This window comes from Schistocerca cancellata, chromosome 1 (genome assembly GCF_023864275.1).
Source record: "Schistocerca cancellata isolate TAMUIC-IGC-003103 chromosome 1, iqSchCanc2.1, whole genome shotgun sequence".
NCBI lineage: Eukaryota > Metazoa > Arthropoda > Insecta > Orthoptera > Acrididae > Schistocerca > Schistocerca cancellata.
The window spans coordinates 600,173,735-600,195,229 of record NC_064626.1 but is presented as its reverse complement, the minus strand read 5'-3'; the positions used below and the strand labels follow the sequence as shown (position 1 = coordinate 600,195,229).

General features: G+C 38.7%; 1 protein-coding gene across 1 annotated transcript in view; it reads right to left on the bottom strand.

Annotated features, from left to right (window-relative positions):
* Positions 1-21,495, bottom strand: part of LOC126182244 (uncharacterized) — a 218,222-nt gene that overhangs the window by 85,890 nt on the left and 110,837 nt on the right. The window contains exon 6 of the mRNA XM_049924834.1: positions 19,521-19,674. Within this exon, the coding sequence (XP_049780791.1) occupies positions 19,521-19,674 (154 nt within the window). The remainder of the gene's footprint in view (positions 1-19,520; positions 19,675-21,495) is intronic.

Genomic DNA, 21,495 nt, shown 5'->3' with positions numbered 1-21,495 from the left:
CAGACATATACCTGCAAACCAACAAAAGAATAATTATGTACTTTTTTTGAGGTTATAATTAAAACTTTATGACTACTTCTTGTACATGTTTACCTTCACGTATGTGACTAACTTCACAATCTCCTAGAGATCAACAGTTTTCAAACTCATGGAAACAAAAGAGGGTGAAAAGTGGTTAATTGTATACAAATGAAGAACAGTAAGGAGGGACTTCAGGGACATGTAGAATGTTCTTTGAAATGGAAATAAGAGAATGACCAAACAAAAATCTTGACAAAACAGTTCATGGGTGAGCAACAAGAAGGCAGTGTCCAATGGGCACAATTTTTTGGCACAGGTTCATGTTGCCATTATAAAGTGTGCTGATGAACTCAATGCCTAGGAGCTGGCAACAGGCTTATATACGTCGCCTCGTACTTCGTGCTCTGTACGAGGTTCACACGCAGGTGCAGGCTCCTGTCCAGCATCTCTCCTACTCCCCCCCCCCCCCCCCCCTCCTGCCGCCAAGTCGTTCCGCCCAAGGAACATGTGCTGGTGGTTTCTTTGATGTTGCTCTGCCTGCCTCTGAGTCAGTTTGTCATTTGATGTCTCCTCCTTTTTCTTAATCAGGCTCAATGCAGCTTTCCAAGCCTTATTAAAGACGTAGTAACTAGCACGATTGAACTTACTCGAATCTTGATAGATTCTTTAGTTGCAAAGTCCCAGACGTTAGACATCTCTGTCAGAATTTTAAATGGTCATAATCCAATCTATGTAATTCTGTAGGCGATGTGACCTCCCCTTCTCTCTTTGCTCCATTTCTTTTGCTGACCTTTTCTCTTCTTTCTTCCTTCTTCGTACCGTGGCTATATCTCAGGGTTTCCAATGCTGAAAGGTAGTGAGAAGGGGGCACATGTGTGTGGTGGTTCACGATATCGTAGTGCTGTGAGGGAGCGTCACTTGTAGCCTCTGGTTTGAGAAGACTGATGACTGAAGTACGAACATTTCTCAAAAGAAAAACAGGTATGTGCTCTCTTTTCTTTTAAAACTATAAATAGTAGCATAGCCAGTACTATCTATAGTTCTACTAAACTGAATGAGCGTGACACCATCGAAGTTTCAACCTCGGAAGAAGTTTACTAATACCAACTAGCTGAAATAAAAAAAAAAAAGACCTCATCCAATCCAGAAGTCACTCACAGTTAGAGTAATTAGTTTCTGATTTGTGTAGAGGTCATTGATACTTAAAAGATCGTTTCAGTAATTCTATCACTGTCTGTTTATGAGTTTGCTAAGCAATGTATCAACAAGTTGACTACGCAATGATTAATATTTGTCATATCCCGGCAGTAAATCGCTTCTCGCTTGCTTTAAGCATCAAGATGATTACTATGCCACTCATATAAGTCTTTCATAGTTATTATCAAGTTAATGTCCGTAAATTGCGGTTAATGTTACTGAATCATACACATGACAATAATGCCCAATATCCAGCCACGTATCTTAAACTCCGCACAGATATTTGAGAATAAGCGCGCGATTTGTTTGCACCAAAGTCAGGCTGTGGTTTCCTAGAATAATTTTTAAATCAACTCCAGGTTGTAAATTAACAATTCTATGCTCATTCATGAAAGTTACACAAGATCCACACTCGACAACTACTTGATCACGCACTCGAGCAACACATAAGTTTTTTTCTTACAAAGAGAAAACATATCATGCATAATGCGACAAGGTGATTTGCTAGGTCGAAACAGATTTATATCTATCTCATTAAAACTCATAACCTATTAAATGTTGTACATAATTAAATTCTCACTGTCTCTACCCAACATACTGCATCCCACATTTACACTAAATACTGTAAATGCCTGACGTATGCAGTCCTAACTGGTCTTTGGAGGAGCCAAGCATGTTCTTAATTTTCTGTGTTGCATGGAAAATGGTCATTATTTGATGTTTCGCTGTTATTGTCGTGACCTTGGCTGTTGGAAGACCTGCATATGGCAGAAACACTACATGTTTGGCTACTTCTTCCTTCTGATTTGTCCTCCCTCTTCTTATCTGCCTTTAAGGCACGTCTCATATTAGTCTCATTGTAACCATTTTTGCGGAAAGTGTCCTACAGATGTCTTAACTTATTTAAAAAGCTCTTCTTATTGTCGATCGATCTTGCAGCACGTACTAAGGTGGTTAATACTGAGTTGTGTTGTGTCTGATGGTGGCAACTCCAAGCATTAAGGCAGCGCTTAACAACTGGCCGGTTTTGAGCGCGAGTACCCGCGTCTGCTCAGGCATGTGCTCGCGAGCAGGTGCAAGGTCGCGGAGTAGGGAGGGAGGGGAAATGCGCGCGCACGTATGAATAGGACCGCAGCGTGCCTATTGAATTCGCACCGACTGTGTAACGTTAAAAGTACTACGATCAGCTCTAACAGTCACTCCACTGGTTAATAATCATGTCAAGTCGCCGTTGTGTAACCCCACCATGCTTTCGCAGTTCAACCCCCATTGGGAGGAATTGTATCTATTTACAGAAAAAGATGGTGTTGCAAAATGTTTAGTATGTCACAAAACGCTGAATTCTTTTAGGAAATTTAATTTGCAGCGACATTATATGTCTTACCACGTGAAAGACTACAGAAGTGGAAAATGTGATGGACCAGATCGTGCACAGGAAGTTATTAAACTTAAAAGGAAGCTATCCGAAGATGATCTGGATGACGAAGAAAAATCAACTGAGGCAGCTCTCAGTATGAGCTACAAAATTGCTTTGTTTTTAGCAAAATCCCTGCACCCCTTCACTGATGGCGATTTAATAAAAGATGTTTGGTAGTTGCAGCGGAACATTTGTGTCCATCTCAAGTTGAACAGTTTCGGATTGTGCCATTATCTGACATGACCATTATGTGTCGCGTACAGGACATGGCAGACGACGTCCAGAGCCAACTTGCAAATATCTATAAAGATTTTATGGCGTATTCTCTAGCTTTGGATGAAAGTGTTGATATCACTGGAACAGCGCAGCTTTCCATATTTATTAGAGGTGTTAATAGAGATCTTCAGGTGAGGAAGGAGCTCCTCGATGTAGTAGCCATGAAGAACACTACAACTGGAGGTGATATTTTAAGTAGTGTTGAAGAAAGTGTTGAAAATATAGAATTGTCGTGGAATTCTTTAGTTTCAGTGTCTACAGACGGTGCACCAGCGATGACAGGGAAAAAATTAGGTTTCGTTGCGCTGTTGAAGGAGAAAATCCAAAAACTGACCGTGCCGAATGAAATAAGGGGCGTTCACTGTGTGATCCACCAGGAAAACTTATGTGCAAAGAGTATCACTCTAAAAAATGTGATGAGTGGTGTTGTTCGCACAACCAATTATATAAGGAAGCATGGGCTACAACACAGACAATTTAAAAGCTTTCTTGAGGATGTAGAAAGCCAGTATGGTTACGTGCCTTATTACAGCGAGGTCCGCTGGCTTAGCCGTGGCGAATTATTAAATCGAATTTTTGCCTATTAGATGAGATAAATATGTTCATGGAAATAAATAACATGTGTGTTCCTGAATTGAAAGAGCCTTCATGGAAATGTGATCTCGCGTTCTTAGCAGATTTAACTAGCCATCTGAATGCTTTGAACATTTCACTACAAGGTAAAGATCTGCTAATTACTCATTCCATAGATCGAATACGAGCTTTTAAAATGAAATTGACACTTTGGGTGAGTCAGCTGGAAACATGAAATCTAGCTCATTTTCCTAAATTATCATCCATGCAAGATGTTCACAAAGACTGTGAACGTTATTCACATAGTTTAGTTGCCCTTAAGGAAGAATTTGATCAACGCTTTCAAGATCTGACAGCACTAGACAGTGATTCTGATCTGTTCTCCTCTCCATATTCAGCGAATATTGAACAGATTCGTCCTGAGCTGCAACTAGAAATTATTGACCTGCAGTGTGACAGAGAATACAGAGACAAATTTCAGAACAAGAAAAACATTTTGGAATTTTACAGACACTTCCCTCAGGATAGATTTCCTCATTTGCACAAACTGGTGGCTACAATAATATTAATGTTCGGTTCCATGTATGTTTGTGAATAACTGTTCTCTGCAATGAAATTTAACAAGACGCGCCTGAGAAACGCATTGTCTGATCGAAATTTAAACTGCACGCTGCGCCTACGATGCACAAGAACAATTACTCCGAACATAGACGCAATTGTAAAGGGCAAAAAGTACCAGATAACAGAGAATCCCACACTTCAGTGACACCTTTTATTGTGCAACAGTTCACAAATTAATACGAATGTAGAGGCATACACTAAGCTAATAAAATTATGTGCCACGTGTACATTCTCCTATATTTGTTTCATTTGTCACAGTAATAATTCTTGAGTGATATCCCTGCAGGTGGCCGCGGATTTACATTGACTGGCGGCAACCGTTGTGTGCCCCACATGACTCTCCCCAAACTCCGCTCTGGTCCGGTAGTGGGGGTAGCGTGCTCGCGCTGCTCTGTGCTCGCACCTTGCTGCTCACAGCTTGCTCCGCGAGCACGTATGTTGTGAAGCCCTGCATTAAGGTAATGGGCCACATGTGTCTTCTTCCTGTAAACCCAGTATTGCAAAGTCTGGCCTTCTCTTGATCAAAAATGTCCAAGAAGGATATGCTTCCAATCTCTTCTATCTTCATGATGAACTTGATGCTGTTGTAAACGGCACTGAGATGATGTAGAAACCTCTGTAGGTTTCTTCTGCCATATGGCCATACCACATATGTATTATCTTCATACCTGTAAAATGTCTTGAGTTTTAGATTGGTGGTATTCAGCACTATGTTTTTGAAATGCTCCATGTATATATTAGCCATACCCAGGGCTAACGGGAAGACCACGGCAAACTTACCTATTTACTCATAGAATTTCCCAACAATTTGAAATAAGTGGTTGTTAGTAAACATCAAAAAAATTTGTCTGTGTCCTCCTCAAAGTATCCCTCAGTTAGAGCTAAGGAATCTTCCAGTGACACCCAGGTGAAAAGCTGAATAGTAGGTCCTTCTCATCTAAGTTTCGCCCACACGGGCTGCGCCACATTTCCCATCACTGGCATGGCACCCGCTCCCAGAAGCACATTACTGGCCTGCCCACAGGAGAGGACAGCAGTTCAGCGGCTATACAGATATGCAGAACACAGCAACCCAACATTTTGCCTGAAGATGATACGTACGAAACTCACTGAAACGTTGCGACAGGATGACGCCACCTCTCAGCTGATCACCCAAGAAGATTTTGTTATTGGAACACAGTGGGAAAGCCTCCAATCACACACATTCTAAGATTGGTCACACTAGCATCTTTTATGCAATTTCCTTTACAGATGCACTGCACTTTCCTCGAACTCTACCAGCAAATCTAAATCTTCCATTTGCTTTCCCTAGTAATGGTTTTGTGTCCACTGCATTACACACTGCTTCTTAGTATTATTCCTATATACTCATACAATTTGATGTGCTTGTGATGATCACCACTAATCTTGTAATCTGATACTATCTGGTTTGTTCTCTTTTGTACAGGCATTATCTTACATTTGCTAACACTTACACAGCACTGTCATTCATTAGATAAGTGCAAATTTTGTCCAAGTCTCGCTGTAATTTCTTATGATCCTCCAACAACAAAATTTTCCTGTACACAACAGCACTGTCAGCAAACACTCTTATAGGAAAGACAAGAACCCCTCATGTCTAAAATTACTTCTGCACTTCATGCAGCAATGTTTCAGTATTTTGATTAAGTGATGCTAATGACTCTGGCCGTCATGGTAACTGCTGCTACACACAGTACAGAGTGCACTGTGTCAGTTTGTATCCTGTTTGCTTTTAAATGGGAAATCTCAACAAAAGTAACTTCAATAACTAATATCCAATTTTCTCAAACAGATATTTCCAAATTAATGTGCCTAATTAGGCTGGCGACAGTTCATTTTCTTTCCATTCACTTATAATTTTATCACTTCTGTTAACTCCAAAGGTTAAGCCCCATTTGGTTTTACTGTCAACTTCACAAAATTCGAAATTATTGTCCGATACCCTTTCCCATTACACACACACACAGTCGAACTTTGAAATCCTCTCAGAGGGTAATATTAGTGTGTTTCACGGCAAGTTAGTGTTATACGTGGCAACTGTGACAGGACATTCCTCAAAGTTTTTCTTGCAAAAATATAGATTGTTACATAAATATTGGGCTTAAAATAACTGTAAGATGAGCACTGAATGTTCAGCGGAGCGAACATGCAATGTATCAGGTGCAAAATGTTTAATAGAAAGCTTTACAGGTCTTTAAAAGGTAAGATATAAAGTATTTAGAATGGATACGAAAATGGCAGTGGTTATGTTAATGACTCGATGGATACATTTGATTCATCAAAATTCGAAAGTGAGCCGAGTGAAACATGAGAAGTAGAATGAGGACACCTTATAACAAAGTAGCGAAAAATGACTGACCATGAATGATTTGTTAAAAATTGCAGCACAAGGTAGTAATATTAACACCCAGCTTAAAACACAGACAGATGTAATCAAAACACAAGGTGTTAAAATCAGTAAACTAATTGAAAATGTAGACTCAAAAATAGGTGTGTTGTGAGTAACGCAATAAAGGATTTAGAAACTGAAATAGGTACTATCAATAACAATGTCGCTACTATGCAGGGACAGATTAATGACATCAAAGATAGGTTCAATACCAAAATAATGAAGATTCAAAACAATGTAGAACCTCTGGTTGTAACAAAAGTTGATGAAAATGTTTTCGGCCTCAAAACCCAAATAGTAAACAAACTGAAAACCGAAATTTCTCAACTGGGACAAACAGTGAATGATTCTGAAAATGAACTGAATAAACAAGTGACAACATGTGAAAAATAGAGTGAACAGAACACTTCCCAAATTCAAGGTAAAGTGAGTGACCTCGAACGACAAATAAGAGAAAAGCCGAATTATGTCACTGACAGAATAACATGTAGCAAATTGCTAGGGGGCGAAGAATGATTCAATCTGGCAAAAAGGCATAACAGATGGCACCCGTTAGATTTTTTGAAAAACAGTGAAAGGAATTGTTCTGATTATATAACAGACCACGGAAAGGTCAATGTGGTCATTAGCAAATTAGCTGGCGATGCAAAAAGATGGGGCCTAAATTTGGATACAGAATGAATGTCATTTGGTGAATTTAAATAGAAATTTATAGAGGAATACTGGTAGGTGCAAAAACAGGACTGCCTATGGTGGGAGTTTATCATGGCCAGGTTATATGACAACAGAGGCTCAATGAAAGAATTTTGGGAAATGTGGTATCAGAAACTGACACACTTGAGTAACAGACAAACGGAATCCTAAATAGTGTGGGAACTATGGAGAAAACTCCCGGAGTGTTCAAAATGTTATGTGGGAAGTAATCACAAAAGCTTCTCATCATTTTAGGAAAGGGTCAAAGACAAGGATCACTGGAGAGGGAACCGTGATTATCAGCAAAATAATAACAACCGGAATCGGGATAATCATGATAATAATGAACAGAATGAGAACAAACATTACTGTGTAAATATGATGCAAAGAGGTAGAGGCAGAGGTCGCGGTAATATGTCATTTTGTGGTAGAGGATTTGCACTGTGAAACTGTCAAAACTAAAATTATGCAGAAAGCTAAGGCCCGCATGTTTTATGGGCCAGATTCGAACAGACAAATATTACCGGCCCAAACTAAAGAAATCATTCCGGCCAAAACAAAGTGTTTAAGACATGATTAAGCGGCAGCACAGCGCCACAGGACAGTGCTCACAGAACAACAGGTGCATGCATCAGTGAGTCACAGGCAACAGGCTATGCTACAGAGGTGAGGGTGTGAACTTAGCAACCGCGTCAATGAACTTGACAGAGTGATCAGCTGTCCGTAGCGTGGCTGCAGTAGTGGCAGCAGGGAGAGATGACGTCACAAGGGAATTCAGTGGACCTGTTTCGGTGGGAAATATCAGCGAAGTGAGAATGGAATTGGACATGTTGTTAAGTAAAAGATCAAGCATCAACAACCAAGCAAAGACAGACAATTTAAAGCAATATGAGTGGGAAGATTTTAAAAGGGGTTATATGGATAGTGAATTAATAAAAAGGAGAAATGAAAGTGGAAACGTCAAAAAGAGGGTGTTGTCTGAAAATGAAAAGGAGATGAAAGTAGTTAGCGCCATGCAAGGTGCATGAGCAGTGATTTCAGATGAAGTTGGTAAGGGAGAGGAAGGTGTTGAGCAAAGCATGTGAGTTGCCGAAGTTAAAGAAATTGGTGCTAGAAACAGAAAAATGGTCGGTACAAATAGGAATCTGGAGAAGGATGAAATTCTCGATATTGCAGATGAGGTGATCCTGGCTGACGAAAGACTCATACAATTAGCTGTTGTTGACAGTCAAGAGAACATAGATTCAGATGAGTATAAGCGAACCACTGAAATCCATGACGATTATACTAAATATGAAGTTAAGGTTGATGTCATCAGAAGTGATACTGAAGATAGTTTAGATGAAGAACCAACTGTGACTGAAAATGAATAGAAATGTTAGGAAAGAGTCGAAATTTTGAAAATACGAAAACTGACGGAAGGTAAAAAGAGGAGCTTGCTCGTTGTCTAAGAGTAGCGTTCATGTTAGAATCAGACAGTGAATATGAAATATAGTTCATATGAAGAATATGTAGAAATGTAGGACAAGGAAAGAAGTACAACGGAAGATGACTCTGAAAAGCAAAATGAAGAACAAAATACGGCAGTAAATACCAAACCAAAAAAGAAAGAGCAACCAGATGATACGATACCAGAGCAAGAAATGATTAGAGTCATGAAAGACATCGAAATCAGAGAACCGAGGAAGCCCCCAGACATATGTGATTTGCCAGAAAATAACATATCTTGGAGAGATCTGATGGTCGAACACGATTTGTTATTGGAGGAACAAGAAAATTCAGAAAATAGTACAATCAAACAAACTACCATCTCAGCTGAAATTTACAGTATTACACTGAAAGTACTTTTAGACACTGGATCCCAAATTAGAGCCTTTTCACAATCTTTCTTTGAACACATTTCCAATAGACCTGGGTTAGTTAGGAAGTCAGTAAATGGTGTGAAAAATGTAGGGGCAATTGGCAAATCCAGCAAGCCTATTCGAAGACAAGTGTTGGTAGAATTTGAAATTAATGAACAAAAATTTGAACACAGCTTCCTGGTCATGCCTGAAGTGAATATTGGTATCAATTGGTTAGATAAGAAAAAAGAATTCATTCATTGTGATAGCGGGACTGTCAAAATTAGTAATAAATCTGTTATTTTGGAAGTTGGATTTGAGGAGAACGAAATTTCACAGAACACCAAAGTTGATTCATTGCTATTAGAATTAGAACCTGGGAATGATGGTTTGTTCAATTTATATGAAATATACCACATGAAGAACATAATGATTGATGACCAAAAAGTAGAAAATTTTAAATAAATTATTAAAGAGGTACAGGAACTTTCAGAACAGTAGCCGATCTGTTTAACATTCTGACTACTAATCAGGAAGTGTTTTCAAAGAAACCAGGAGTAGTAAAGAAATTTGAATACCATATTGAAGCAATAGAACATGAGCCATTTTTCGTGAAATCTTATCCAGTACCTCTAGCTAAGAGAGAAGCCACACAGGCAGAAATCGACAAAATGATTGAATGGGGAATTATCAAAAGGAGCAATAGTGAGCACAATAGCACTCTCATTATTGTGAACAAGAAAGAAGGAGGTATGCAAGTAGTAATCGATGCACGAACACTAAACAAGATTGTAAAAAGAGAATCAGACCATCCAGGAAATTTAGACGAACTGTTACAAAAGTTCCTCAATGTGCGATATTCGACTACCTTAGATCTCATGGCGGCATATCAGCAAATTCCATTGCATAACGAGTCTCGAAAGTATACCACATTTCTATTTGTGGGAAAATGTTATCAATACAAAGTTGTTCCTCTTGGTCTTAATACTTCCTTCTCAGTCTTTATTAGGGCTTTAGATTCCGTGTTAGGAAGGGAACTAAGTGCCAGATTGACTACATACATGGACAACTTGTTGATTGCCACGGGAAATTGGAAAGAACACTGCGAATTATTAGACAAAACCTTTTCTGCTCTTCAAGCAGGAGGGATGACACTAAAACTGAAGAAATGCGAATTCATAAAACAGGAAATAAAATTATTGGGAGATATTATTAACACTTCTGGGATTGGAAAAGACCCAGACAAGTTAAATGCCATTGGAAAATGACCACCATATAAGAAGTTAAAGCAAGTAAAAGCATATCTCAGTCTCTGCAAATTTTACAGCAAATTCGTGAAGGGGCAAGCATTTAATAGTCCTAATTTAAATGGGATATTTAAGAAAAATAATGCAATCATTTGGACAGAGGAATGCCAAAAAGACTTCGAAAATTTTAAAAATGAATTAACAAGAAACAATATCTTGCATAACCATTCTGAGTGAACCATTTCATATGAGTACTGATAGCAGTGTGTATGGAATCGGCATAGAAATTTTCCAAGAAAACATAGATACAGTAGAATCAAAACATAGGACAATAGCTTTCACTAGTTGAAACCTGATTAAGTACGAAAGAAATTACATCATTCTGAAAAGGAAGCTCTAGCCATCATATGGAGTTTGAAAAGGTTTTGAAATTATTTGTGGAGGCATAAAACAATTATACATTCTTATCGCAAAGTGTTGACATTTCTTAAAGACTGGCGCTTATTTACTGACAGATTAAGCTGTTGGGCACTGTACCTCCAGCAGTTTGACTATAAAATTTTTTATGTTAAAGGAACTGACAATCATGTGGCATACTACCTGAAAGGATAGACAGTGTACCGAAGGAAAATAATGAAGATGGCACTTTCCATATGAGGTTCATCAAAGACATGCAGGGGAAAAGGAAAATCGAACAGATTTGCAAAAACATGCAGTACTACCAAAATGAATACGAAGTCTAGAAACCAGTTAAAGTAAATTTTAATAATACAAAATATCCTCAAATTATTAAGTATTATAAGATCTTCAAGGGTATTCTATACAAATGAAAAGATGTGAGTAGAGGGGAGTGGAAAGTGTGCTGGCCATCTCAATTTGAGACCGAAGTACTCAACTATTTTCACCTCACCTTAAGACACTGTGGTCCGAAAAAGTGTACCTAATAACTTTCTGATGTAATAACAATAAATATCAGTTCTACAAAGAAAGTAACAGATCCAATTAAGTCATGTGATATTTGCCAGAGGCCAAAGGTCACAAGTCGAACCAATCAAGGTAACATGCAAACAATGTACTGGAAGATACTCTTGACTTAATGTCGGTGAATTTATACCAGTCTCTCCTGAAAACTTCCGGAAATTGTACCTACATTTTAGTTGTATTAGAAGTATTTTCGAAGTTTATCAAACTTTTCCCATTAGGAAAGCTACCGTAAAGGCAGTATTTAATAGAACGACTGAATATTTCAATGTGATAGGAATGCCAAAGGCAGTACTATCAGAAAATAAATACCAATTCATTAAAAAACTCTGGAAGGAAGGGATGGAACAGAATGGCATTCAACTGAAATATATTTTGGCATACCATCCTGCAAGCAATCGAGTGGAGCACTGTATGCATGAACTAGGTAGATTGTGTCTAACCTACTGCCACCACGATCGTAAGGCATGGGGCAAGTTTACTGCAGGCTTTGAAATTATAATGAATACCCTCCACCACGAAACAACAGGATTTACACGTGAGGAACTAGATCTGAGGGAGAAAAAAGACTTAGGAAGAAAAAGAATGAAACAAAAAGTGGAAGCCAGATCTAAAAGGCATGATAAGCACCTTACGGTGATCAAATTCGAAATTGGGGATTTTGTTCTCGTAAAAACTCACAAAAAAATCAAGTGAAATAAACCACGAATTTCTAAGTTCAAATATATTTATAATGCCCCCCTATGAATTGCAAGGAGCTGCGCACACTAACACTTATTATCTTGTTTACGCTAAGTCAAAGAAGCCATTAGGTGTTTGTAACATTGTCAATTTAAAACCATACGTCCACAGAAATGAGTAATAAGGGGCAACATTAAAAAGTGTATACGGAATTAATGAAATAGTATTTTATTCTGTAGATTCTTGTTCATATGTTGTGTTATCAAGTGTTCTGTTGGAAAACTTTTCTGTTATGAGACTACTGATACATGTCTGTCAGTTTCAGATCCTGTGTAATATAATTGGACATACAAATTATATGTAAATTCCAGGCTATGACACACATAAGGACTGCACTGACTGAATACTTGCAGCATAATCAGGAGGACTGCCAAATTTGTCAATTGGCGGACAAGTGTTGAAGTTGAAAATAAAAGTTGACTGCCTAGAGTATTGAAGGGTCAGTGATGAAAAGTTTGTTAGTGCAGTAAGTGTTATATTTTTCATGATGAACTGCATGAATATTTAAAGCAGACAAAATATAGTTTCTTTATGATAACACAGTAAAAAATAGGGATGAACTAATCATGTGAAAGGAAAGCATTAAAATCTACATCTACATCCATACTCCGCAAGCCACCTGACGGTGTGTGGCGGAGGGTACATTGAGTACCTCTATCGGTTCTCCATTCTATTCCAGTCTCGTATTGTTCGTGGAAAGAAGGATTGTCGGTATGCTTCTGTGTGGACTCTAATCTCTCTGATTTTATCCTCATGGTCTCTTCACGAGATATACGTAGCAGGGAGCAATATACTGCTTGACTCTTCGGTGAAGTTATGTTCTCGAAACTTCAACAAAAGCCCGTATCGAGCTACTGAGCATCTCTCCTGCAGAGTCTTCCACTGGAGTTTATCTATCATCTCCGTAACGCTTTTGCGATTACTAAATGATCCTGTAACGAAGCGCGCTGCTCTCCGTTGGATCTTCTCTATCTCTTCTGAGCAGTACTCAAGCAGTGGGGGAACAAGCGTACTGTAACCTACTTCCTTTGTTGTCGGATTGCATTTCCTTAGGATTCTTCCAATGAATCTCAGTCTGGCATCTGCTTTACCGACGATCAACTTTATATGATCATTCCATTTTAAATCATTCCTAATGAGTACTCCCAGATAATTTATGGAATTAACTGCTTCCAGTTGCTGACCTGCTATTTTGTAGCTAAATGATAAGGGATCTATCTTTCTATGTATTCGCAGCACATTACATTTGTCTACATTGAGATTCAATTGCCATTCCCTGCACCATGCGTCAATTTGCTGCAGATCCTCCTGCATTTCAGTACAATTTTCCATTGTTACAACCTCTCGATATACCACAGCATCATCTGCAAAAAGCCTCAGTGAACTTCCGATGTCATCCACAAGATCATTTATGTATATTGTGAATAGCAACGGTCCTACGACACTCCCCTGCGGCATACCTGAAATCACTCTTACTTCGGAAGACTTCTCTCCATTGAGAATGACATGCTGTGTTCTGTTATCTAGGAACTCTTCAATCCAATCACACAATTTGTCTGATAGTCCATATGCTCTTACTTTGTTCATTAAACGACTGTGGGGAACTGTATCGAACGCCTTGCAGAAGTCAAGAAACACGGCATCTACCTGTGAACCCGTGTCTATGGCCCTCTGAGTCTCGTGGACGAATAGCGCAAGCTGGGTTTCACATGACCGTCTTTTTTGAAACCCATGCTGATTCCTACAGAGTAAATTTCTAGTCTCCAGAAAAGTCATTATACTTGAACATAATACATGTTCCAAAATTCTACAACTGATTGACATTAGAGATATAGGTCTATAGTTCTGCACATCTGTTCGACGTCCCTTCTTGAAAACAGGGATGACCTGTGCCCTTTTCCAATCCTTTGGAACGCTACGCTCTTCTAGAGACCTACGGTACACCGCTGCAAGAAGGAGGGCAAGTTCCTTCGCGTACTCAGTGTAAAATCGAACTGGTATCCCATCAGGCCCAGAGGCCTTTCCTCTTTTGAGCGATTTTAATTGTTTCTCTATCCCTCTGTCGTCTATTTCAATATCTACCATTTTGTCATCTGTGCGACAATCTAGAGAAGGAACTACAGTGCAGTCTTCCTCTGTGAAACAGCTTTGGAAAAAGACATTTAGTATTTTGGCCTTTAGTCTGTCATCCTCTGTTTCAGTACCATTTTGGTCACAGAGTGTCTGGACATTTTGTTTTGATCCACCTACCGCTTTGACATAAGATCAAAATTTCTTAGGATTTTCTGCCAAGTCAGTACATAGAACTTTACTGTCAAATTCATTGAACGCCTCTCGCATAGCCCTCCTCACACTACATTTCGCTTCGCGTAATTTTTGTTTGTCTGCAAGGCTTTGGCTATGTTTATGTTTGCTGTGAAGTTCCCTTTGCTTCCGCAGCAGTTTTCTAACTCGGTTGTTGTACCACGGTGGCTCTTTTTCATCTCTTACGACCTTGCTTGGCACATACTCATCTAACGCATATTGTACGATGGTTTTGAACTTTGTCGACTGATCCTCAACACTGACACATCTTATCACCCAAACAAAAATATTATGTAATGTAAGCTGTGTATGTAAGCAATATGTAAATCCCTATGTATGTTTTCACAGCATGGACACATGAATAGAATAGTATACATTTTCTGAATATGACAAAAATTTATGTTTGGGTACTTGACGAAACAGTGTTTTATGTAAACATTTATGTAAAGTGATTGTTGTGCAATGCACTTGCAATTTTTTTTCTAGTTGCCCAACAATGTTTTGAAGTGTTATTGATATTTCATTGATGTATCCCTGTCGGGAAATCCCAGTGACATATGGAGCATGTGTAAAACTTATATTGATTATGAGTAGGTTTATTTTAAGTACCTGAGTATCTGTAATTTATGAAGTGTACATTCTGTGTTGTTTGAACTCCTTGATGTATGGCAAGAAAATTACAGTTTTGTAATGTATATATGAAGAAAGCAAAAGAATATCTTGAAATTTTAAATTATTATAATATGAATATGTATGTTAAAAGCTGGTTCATGCTTAGGGCACTTGTATCTGTAACATGTAAACACTGTTGGAAATTCCCTCCACAACAAAAGTGGCATGGCATGATGAAAAAGGTGTGTTTGGCAGTCGAACTGAGTAGCTACTTTGTGTGAGCAGCACGCAGTGTGTGGCTAGCCTTAGCTTGGTAGACCTCGACGGTGCTAAGAGAGGCAATTGGAAGCTGCATTAGTAAGGATTTGCCTCAGATGTGCATCTTGCTGTTATTTGGTAATCACGGAATAATGGAATGGCTCTAATATGTTGAAAATCTGATGCCAAGAACATTTTATAGAGCATTCTCACATCAAGAGTTGTGAGTACAGTTCGCTGCCATTTCGCCTGCCACCAATCTTCGCCACTGCTTCACAGACTTCATACATTCAGTTACATAATGTATACTGGTATGGACAGTTAATTTGTGTGATGTTTCAATAATATAATAATCACATAAAATGTCAATTCATGTTCGAAACCATAACTTCAATCCTGATGACAAACCTATGCAGGGTCCTCACCTAAGTGCTACTAAAACCAGTATTCTGATTTAAATCAACAATTTTGGCATTTATGTGTTTAAAAGTGATTTTTTGTCTAAAATAAAAGCAGTAACAGAAGTTAAAGTGAGAGTAAAATTTGGATGCTTCGTTTATGGACTACTAATAGTGAAATTGTTAAGGTAGAAAGTTTAAGTACAAAAATTTAAAGATCATGAATAGGAAAGTCAAAGCCTTAATTATTTAAAAGCTAAAACCATAAAAGCAAAGTTTGATAAGCTTTTGCTGAAGTATCCTTAGTTTATTATAAAATATAGCTTTGTAGGATTACAGTGCAAGGTTGTGTATACATTATTGCCAAGAATACCTGCTTCACAGGTGATTAAAGTACAAGTACATACAGAGTGAGGCAGTGAAATGGCACAATTCCGACTATGGCTAACAGGTGCGGTCGGGGGTTATGGGAGTGGGGGAAACGACCTTGAGCGTCTAGACAGGTGGAAATTTCAGTAGTCATGGAGCGTTGGTCAAGTGCGCAAAGTGTGTTTGCTGTAAAAGCATATTATAAAAACACAGATAGTGTGATTGGTGTCGAACATGCTCTCCGTCTTGAGTTTAATCTACCACCATGGGCTCCTGTGCCATCAAGAAAAGCTATCCTCCTGCGGGTGAAAAACTTTGAGGCCACTGCAAGCATGACGACGAAAATAGGTGGTAGTGAAAAAACAATCCGGACCCCAGAGAGCATTGATCGCGTGCGCAGTGCATTGTCACGAATTCCCCGAAAATCAGCAAGGCTACACACTGCGAACTTGGTCTCAGCAATCGATCAGTGAGATGGATTCTGGAGAATGACCTACACTATCATCCATACAAAATGGAGATAGTGCAAGCCCTACAACCTAATGATGAAAATCAACGCATATGCTTTTGCCAAGCAATGCCTAATGTTATTGGAAGATATGGAGAAAGAGTGCATAACTTATGGATGAATGATGAAGCCCACTTTCACCTTAGTGACTACGACAACAAGCAGAACTTCCAGAATCGGTCTGCAAATAACCCACATGATCTTCATGAAAACCCTCTCCATTCTGAATTTTTTTTTTTTTTTTTTTTTAAGTAAGTTGAACGTAGTAACACAGTAACAGTGAACTCTGAACATTATGTTGACATGTTGGCAACTTTTGGTGTGCCTGAAATCGATCAGCATGATCCAGATGAAGAAACACTCTTCCAGCAAGGTGGTGCAATAAGCCACACCACTAATGTCTCAATGGATTTGCTTAAACTCACATTTCCAGGGCGGCTAATCAGCAAGAATGATGATATCACTTAGCCAGCCCGTTCGCCAGATTTGACCACCCCAAACTTCTTTCTTTGAGGCTATCTTAAATCCATCAAGAACAAAAGAAGACCTGAAGGAGTGAACCCGGGAGGAAATTAACAACATTCCGTTGCAGATGCTACAGAACGCCATGGCCGGACTTCACCTTAGACTCTGACAATGCGCGCAAAACCAGACGCCACCTTACTGACACCATATTCAAAAAATGATTGTTTTTAAGGTAAAACATTAATTTCCACACATGCATTTAAGATTCATGTTGAAATAATTATACTATTTTGTAAATATATTATTGGTGATTTTTCAAAATCGTGCTGTTTCACTGCCTCACCCTGTATAAATCTTTAATGAACCGATTTGCGGTAGTACTATTAGAAGTGAAGAAGTGCACATTTTCAAAGATAGTGTAGTTTTGGTCCCTTTTGAAGTTAATTAAGCCCAGTGTTGCATTTATTACCTTGCACAGTAATTTAAGTGAATGATCAGCTATTAGAGATATTTTTTGCTTTTGGAATAATCAAAGATCCTTGGCTAGTGAAACTAAACCAGTTTGGGTCCCCATCATATTGTCCTCCTATTAAGGAAAAATATGAACTATTACTGTTACTAAAGAAAACTGCTATATCTAGAAGAGCTTAAACAATGTATTTAAGATGCTATTCATATTTATTTTTGTTATTCATGACAGTCAAGATAAGAACCCCTCATGTCTAAAATTACTTCTGCACTTCATGCAGCAATTTTTCAGTATTTTGATTAAGTAATGCTAATGACTGTGGCCGTCATTAATATGAGCTGGGTGCAATTTTCCTCCCCATACTTTACTGGTGTGTGTGTGTGTGTGTGTGTGTGTGTGTGTGTGTGTGTGTGTGTGTGTTTTATTGGTAACTGTTGCTACACACAGTACAGAGTGCACTGTGTCAGTTTGTATCTTGTTTGCTATTAAATGGGAAATCTCAACAAAAGCAACTTCAATAACTAATATCCAATTTTCTCAAATAGATATTTCCAAATTAATGTGCCTAATTAGGCTGGCGACCGTTCATTTTTTTTCCATTCACTTATAATTTTACCACTTCTGTTAACTCCCAAGGTTAAGCCCCGTTTGGTTTTACTGTCAACTTCACAAAATTCGAAATTATAGTCCGATACCCTTTTCCATTACACACAAGCACAGTCGAACTTTGAAATCCTGTCAGAGGGTAATATTAGCATGTTTCACGGCAAGTTAGTGTTATACGTGGCAACCGTGACAGGACATTCCTCAAAGTTTTTCTTGCTAAAATATAGATTGTTACATAAATATTGGGCTTAAAATAACTGTAAGATGAGCATTGAATGTTCAGCAGAGCGAACATGCAATATATCAGGTGCAAAATGATTAACAGAAAGCTTTACAGGTCTTTAAAAGGTAAGATATAAAGTATTTAGAATGGATACGAAAATGGCAGTAGGTCAGAATGAGCGAAACAAAAAAGTACCTAGTGTACTAGGTGGCAGTAGTTCACTAGGCGAGAGCACAGATGATGCCATGGGATGGCTACAGGCTTACGTTGAGTACCATACACACGTCAATGTTCAAATGCAGATGACGAGCCTGGCACAAATAAAACAAGGTATGAAGGATGACACGAATGAAGACAGTGGTTATGTTAATGACTCGATGGATACGTTCGATTCGTTAAAATTCGAAAGTGAGCCGAGTGAAACATGAGAAGTAGAATCTAAGTATGAGGACACCTTAGAACAAAGTAGCGAAAAATGACTGACGATGAATGATTTGTTAAAAAATGCAGCACATGGTAGTAATATTAACACTCAGCTTAAAACACAGACAGATGTAATTAAAACACAAGGTGTTAAAATCAGTAAACAAATCGAAAATGTAGACTCAAAAGTAGGTGTCGTGAGTAATGCTATCAAGGATTTAGAAACTGAAATAGATATTATCAATAACAATGTTGCCACTATGCAGGGGCAGATTAATGACATCAAAGCTAGGTTCGACACCGAAATAATGAAGATTCAGGGCACTGTAGAACCTTTGGTTGAAAATAAAATTCGATGAAAAGGTTTTGGGCCTCAAAACTGAAATAGTAAACAAATGTAAAACTGAAATTTCTCAACTAAGACAAACGGTGGATGATTCCCATAAACAATGTGCAGTGGAATACTATAGCTATGAATGAATTGCTCACAAGATTAAATGAGAAAGACACAGTATTTCATGTATATTATTTAAAGCATGCACGAGGTATGCAAGTTATGTTTATTTATGGTCTTGCATATATGTTCTTGTGTGTGTGTGTGTGTGTGTGTGTGTGTGGAGTAGTTACTTGAGTACACTGTTACATCACTGTGAAGCCGTTACTGCTGTTGGCAATAATAGTCAATTGAGAGACTGATAAAATGATTCATCTGTCTATTATCTGTCTTCCCAGCATGTTGTGAGCACGCGCTTGTCCACACCCACCCACACACCCACCCACCCACACACACACACACACACACACACACACACACACAATTTCCAGTTTACACATTTTTTCCAGACAACAGGCAAAAAATACACTTACAGGTTCCCCAATGAGCTCGAAAGCATGCACAAGTATCTTGAACGCCTCTTCTGCCCCAGGTTGATTGTTTTTGTCTGGATGAACAAGAAATGCCTGTCGTTTATAATATTTCTTTATGTCATCATCAGAGCTATGAGGAGTGACACCCAAAATGCTGAAAGGAGAAATAATTTATGTTAAATATTCACTGTAGAAAATAAATGCTGATAACAAACATGAAACTCACAAAATAAGACAAATGCTCACCCTAAAAAAATGTTGATTATGAAATTGAGCTGATCATTAATTGTTCAAATAATGATCAAATCTGTGAAGGAAGTAAAGGTATGATAATGAAAATCAGATACAGTGACCATACAATGCATACCCTGCCTTATCATAGGCATTGCAACAATGTTTATAATAAACAAACAAAAATAGTGGATGCAAATAGCACTCGGACTCTATGGCTCACATGTTGGCAAGGTAGTTTCAATTATCCCGCAGAAGTTACCCTGGAAAGCCCTTCACATCCTCCATACAGTCCTGATCTTTCCCCGTGCAATTTCCATGTGTCTGGAGCCCTGAAGGAAGACGTTAATGGCTGACAATTTGCTTCAGATGAGGGAGTGCATGCAAGGGTACAATCATGGTTCCATAGGCAACTGCAACCATTTTTCCATGAAGACACCAGCCGACATGTCTTACAGTGGGATAAATGTATACCATGATTACTATCAAAATAATAAAGAGTTTACTTAGTTTTTATGGTTCATTACCATAGTCGGTAAAAATGGAATCCTTATAAGATCACTTTGTTGTCTATCAGTCTGTCCATCCAAATATTCAAAACCCTTTCTCTGAGGAACAGGTATACGTATCTAGTTGAAATTTATGTCACACATTAAGGTCTACAGTCCCTTGGCGATGTAAAGAAGTGAAGCTTCTAAGTTCGTGCAATCAAAAGATAGGCCACATATTCTGATACTTGCAAACTCACTCATCAAAACCTGGTACTTCCCATCGACCTAGAATAATGAAATCTGCCAAGAAGCACAGATTCACCTTACAAATAAGAGGAAAAAATCCAAAAATTGTTAATTTGTAATTACATCACATGAAAAATTTTTTTCTGTTATTTGTTACCTGACTTCGACCTTGAAATTAAAACATTCTCGACAGTGTTGGAATCCCTGGGACCGATATCTTGCCATTATCAATGTCAATAACAGGCAAAAATCGCCCGAAATCCTCTATTCCCCGAATGGATGAACTGTCTGTATACATAATTAGTTTTGTACAGAACCCACAGTGCACAAGTCCTACTCGCTTCTGGCCAATTTTTTGTCCTTTGTTAACAGACTGACTGTCTATCCGAACCTTCCTGGCAGATTAAAACTGTGTGCCGGACCAAGACTTGAACTCGGGACCTTTGCCTTTCGTGGGCAAGTGCTCTACCAACTGAGCTACCCAAGCACGACTCACGCCCCGTCCTCACAAGCTTTACTTCTGCCAGTACCTCGTCCTCGTCCTTTCTTTCAGGAGTGCTAGTTTTGCAAGGTTTGCAGGAGAGCTTCTGTAAAGTTTGGAAGGTAGGAGACAATGTACTGGCAGAAGTAAAGCTGTGAGGACGGGGCATGAGTTGTGCTTGGGTAGCTCAGTTGGTAGAGCACTTGCCCGCGAAAAGCAAAGGTCCCGAGTTTGAGTCTCGGTCCGGCACACAGTTTTAATCTGCCAGGAAGTTTCTTATCAGTGCACACTCTGCTGCAGAGTGAAAATCTCATTCTGACTGTCTATCCATTTGTTAAGACCTCCTTCCGTCCATCTCTTGAAACCCCTTCTTCTCAGGAACAGGTAGATGTATCATGCTGAAATTTACATCACATGCTGAGGTCTACAGTCCCTGGGAAGTATAATAAATACTAGCATCTAACTCAATGTAATCAAAAGACACGGTCATTTGTGTCACATATTTGATACTTGCAAACTGACTCAT